General features: G+C 38.0%; 1 protein-coding gene across 4 annotated transcripts in view; it reads left to right on the top strand.

Annotated features, from left to right (window-relative positions):
• LOC107702459 (vesicle transport through interaction with t-SNAREs homolog 1A-like) overlaps nt 1-4,741 on the top strand; it is a 136,852-nt gene that overhangs the window by 6,397 nt on the left and 125,714 nt on the right. For all 4 annotated transcript variants that reach the window (XM_016504786.1, XM_016504788.1, XM_016504789.1 and 1 more), the window contains exons 2-3: nt 27-85; nt 641-751. In XM_016504786.1, the coding sequence (XP_016360272.1) occupies nt 27-85; nt 641-751 (170 nt within the window). The remainder of the gene's footprint in view (nt 1-26; nt 86-640; nt 752-4,741) is intronic.

The following is a 4,741-nucleotide window of genomic DNA, read 5'->3' as shown; positions in this document are numbered from 1 at the left end:
TATGTTTTCCTCTTTTTCTCTTTCAGAGGAGAAGACACAGCTGGTTCTAAATGTCGACAAACAGCTTGAAGAAGTCAGAGAGTTGGTGGGTCTTTGATCAGTAATTTCCACTCACTCGTTTTCTAAATAATGAATTTGGAAAAATTTCCCCCCTGCATAAACAACACCTGCAATGTCGCCGGTGACATGAGACACTCTTCATCTGGCTGAAGGCAGCTCGGTGCTAACGGTGTGATCACATCCACATAATGCGCTTTTTAAGTGACACCGCGTGACACATTTCACGCCATTATTGGGGGAAGGCGCCGTGGCAGGTGCCGAAAGGAGGGATGTGTGTTGCATGTAAATTGTCCCATCATGTCATGTTGATTGGACAGTGTAAATCAGCGGGGCCCTTTTGTGCACGCCGGTTTGCTCACATGTGACACGGACACATGTCGTAGTTGTCAGAGCTCAACCGCGCCAGAGGTTTTAATGAAGCCGCACCTCCTAACATGACTCGATTTGCCGGGTGCCTGAATCGATGCCTCTGCGCTGCCTCCGGTTGACAGTAAACTAGCTAGACAGTTGAATTGTTTTGTATCAAAATGGTATGCGAAGTAGTTTGATTGTTTACACTGAATTTAATTGATGTTTCTAGCTCGAACAGATGGACCTGGAGGTTCGAGAGATCCCTATTCAGAGCCGAGGCATGTACAACAGCCGTCTGAAGAGCTACAAGCAAGAGATGGAGAAACTTGAGAAAGATTTTGTGAGTATTAAAAACGTCCTTATACCAAGCAAAGCATTATAAATACTTTGTTTGGTATAAGAAGAAAGAGGCCAATGAAAGTATTCACACAATGCGCGTGTATTGCGTGAGTACTTTCATTGGCCTCTTTCTTCTTCACATAAACACGCGCACATACACACGTGGTCTGAAGCTTGGTTCTTCAACTCAAAACCCACCGAAGGTCATTGACATTTCCACTGTGGTTAATTCAGAGTGTATTTTTTGCAACTACCACTTGGGCCAAGGAGAGCAGGCCTGTATTTTTTGCCATATGTCCTTGTTTAGTTATTCATAATTCTACCTGCCCATGAAGAATCCACCCCACACACATCAAACCTTAATGAGACGCTTTTCCTCTGAAGCCAAATTTTTCCTTTGCTTGTTTTACATCACCATGTTTGTCTTTCTTACTCTCATACTGTAATAGGCCTATTCAAATAAACAGCTTTTTGTTTTCTCTGAGGTGGGCACATTTACGTTATACTGGATAAGGAGAGGATAAACTACACAATAAACAAACTTTGATTCTTTAATATTTGGAATATGAGGTGTTGGCCTTGCTCTTGTGAGTTTCTGATACCAGGTTAATATACTACATTCCCTGTTTCTAGTAAACCCTCTTGTGTTTCAGTAATAATATAAATATAAATTTATATTCATATATTTGTGTATACTGATATATCTCAGTATATATATTTTGTTTCTTAGAATGTTATTTTTTAAAATCACATTCATCATATGTTGTCCTTCCACTTTATTCAATTGCATAAATATTTATTTTGAAGTTGTAAATAAAACCGTGTGTGTGTGTGTGTATATATATATATATACTACCGGTCAAAAGTTTGGGATCAGAGCGATATTTTATGTTTTTTACAGGGGTTTCTTATGCTCATCAAGGCTGCATTTATTTGATCAAAAATACAGGAAAAAATGTAATATTGTGAAATATTATTATGATGTAAAATAACGTTTTTCTATTTTAATATACATTAAAATGTAATTTATTCCTGTGATGCAAAGCTGAATTTTCAGCATCATTACTCCAGTCTTCAGTGTCACATGATCCTTCAGAAATCATTCTAATATGCTTATTTATTGGCAGTGCTGGAATCTGTTGTGCTGCTTAATATTTTTTTGGAACCTGTGATACTTTTTTTCAGGATTCTTTGATGAATAAAAAGAAGAGCATTTATTTAAAATAGCAATCTTTTCTAACAATATACACTACAGTTCAAAAGTTTTTTTTGAAAGAAATGAAAACTTTTATTCAGCAAGGATGTGTTAAATTGTTAAGAAGTGATAGCAAAGATTTATATTGTTAGAAAATGTTTTTATTTTGAATAAATGCTGTTCTTTTTAACTTTTTATTCATCAGATAATCCTGAAAAAAGTTTCGCAGTTTCCCAAAAAATATTTGGCAGCACAACTGTTGCCAACATTGATAATTCTAATAATAAATCAGCATATTAGAATGATTTCTGAAGGATCATTTGACACTTTATACTGGAGTAATGGCTGATGGAAATTCAGCTTTGCATCACAGAAATTAATTATATTTTAAAGGATATTAAAATAGAAACCATTATTTTATATTGTAATAACATTTTGCAAGATTACTGTTTTTTTTCTGTATTTTTGATCAAATAAATTATCAAAAGCCTTGATGAGCAGGTCTTACTGATCCCAAACTTTTGAACGGTAATGTACATATATACACGTATACATATATACATATACTTATATATACAATATACTGTATATCACATTGGAATTAAACCGTTTTAAGGCATTTCAGTCCCTCTACAGCCTTGTTCCCTTTGCAATCCACTCCATTCACTGATGCCACCATATGAAGTCTCAGCACGCAGCAAATTCTCTTCATCTGAAGTTGTTGCTTTCAAACCCAGCACCTGCACCTAACGCAAGGTGCTCTTGATATCAATTACCAGATGGCTACGGCATCCACAACGATTCCAAAAAGGCTGACATAAATGAGGAGATTTTTGAAAAGGATCTTTTGCCAGTGATCTGATGTTGTGCCGCTGTGCTGATAGCTCAGATCACAGTGGAGATCTCTCGTCTCCGAGGGGCCTCACGTTCCTCACCGTGGGCATTTAATTGGCCGATGATTAATCTTTAGCTTCTCCTGCTTGACTGTTGCCATGCTTAATTATCATGCAATTAACACCCGCTGTGAAATGGTTTAGTGCACCGTTCATGGTTACATTCCTTTGCCTTTCACCTCCTTTTTTTTTTTTTAGATATATTTGCAAACTAATCATGGATATGCAAGATGTTGGGTGCTGTTAACATTTTAAGCTGACGTTTATTTAAAAAATGTTTTGTGCTTTCTAAACTCAGTTTAATAGATCAAATTATTTAACTTTTTGTTGAGAATTGAAGAACTTTTAAATTAATTTGGCATAGTAACAATAAAATTGAGAATATTAATGAAAATTAACAATAGTTAGGTAGTAATTTATAATACACATCCAAAATTTCTATTTTAGTCTACTTAAAAAAAAAATATATTTTTTTATTTGACAGATGTTTTGTGTTTTTAGACTGAGATTATAATTGTTCTGATTGAAAGCCTTTTTTTCTCCTTGGTGCTTTGAATTTATGTGCATTTGAAGAACAGATCCCCCTGAAGCCGCCGGTGATAGCAAACCCCAGAAAGTTGTCCTAAAGCCGGGAGATTCAGCTGGCTCCTCAGAAGTGCCAAATGCTTTAGCGTGGATGGCTTATCCTCTCTGCCACGCAACGTGAGCACACACGCACACTTCTAAGAGGTGTCAGGGAGAGGGCCATCGCTGCTTTCTCTAAAAAAGCAGAGGCTTTGTTGTGATTCCACGGGAAATCAAGGCCTTGTCCTGCCCTTCCCCTCCTCTGGCCTCCCTGGAGCTTCTCTCTCTTCACCCTCGCTCGCACTCACCCGTTCACCCGCAGTTTGAAGTCTTCGCTCCATTCCACCCGCCAGACTAAGCCTCCTGTTCGGCGGCAGACGGGGACCGGCCGACCTCTTAACCCTGCCATTTTTCAAGAGAAAGTAGGCAGATATCAGAAGGACATCCCGAAGGTATGCTCCCTTCATGATGGCTTAATTTTGATAATGGGGGCGCAGGGTCTTTAAGCTGAGAACCCCCACGGAGGCCTTATATTAGCAAAAAAGTGAGAGTGCTAAATATATAAAAAATGAGCACATGCTCGCAAAACAAAATGAAATGAAACAAAAAGTAAAAGCTTATTTGTGTTTGGCTGAAAGTCAGTCAGCAGCTGTTAAAGCCAAACATAAAAGTTAGCGCCTATTAGCGGCACTTTTGATTGGGTCAAAAAAATGAAGTAATGGAGGCATATTTTAAAGGGGTCATATGATGTGATATCAATTTTTCCTTTCTCTTTGAAGTGTTACAAGCTCTTGGTGCATAAAGAAGATCTGTAAAGTTGCAAAGACTAAAGTCTCAAATCCAAAGAGATATTCTTTATAAAAGTTAAGAGTCAACCACGCCCTCCTAAAACGGCTCGTTCTAACACGCCCCCACATCTATGTCACAATGTGGGAAGATGTGCATAACGCCGCCCAACTGTTCACGCAAAGAAAGAAGGCATAGCTTTTATTCTCGCTGTAGTATTGTTGCTGCCGCCATGTCGTGAAGACGCTGTGTGTTTCGTTGTGAAAGCGAAACTACTTTGTTTGACCTTCCAAAAGAGGACGATTTACAACACTGTTCCAGAACAGTTCAACCCAAATATTCAGATGTGTGCAGCACATTTTATGGAGTACTGTTTCCTGATCCTGGGAGAGTAGACTACAATGCCGGCTGTTCTGTCTCACAGTATGTAAATATGTTTTTTATATATAAAGAATTTGCCACTGATGATTCAAACGCAAGTTTTGAGCAGTGTAGAGTAGCGCTTGTTGTTTGACATTTCTCCGATCACAAATGCAGACATGGTTTTATGTTT

This window comes from Sinocyclocheilus anshuiensis, unplaced genomic scaffold (assembly GCF_001515605.1).
Source record: "Sinocyclocheilus anshuiensis isolate Anshui unplaced genomic scaffold, SAMN03320099.WGS_v1.1 scaffold190, whole genome shotgun sequence".
In the NCBI taxonomy this organism is placed as follows: Eukaryota; Metazoa; Chordata; class Actinopteri; order Cypriniformes; family Cyprinidae; genus Sinocyclocheilus; species Sinocyclocheilus anshuiensis.
The sequence above is the reverse complement of the archived record's forward strand: the minus strand, read 5'-3'. Positions and strand labels throughout refer to the sequence as shown.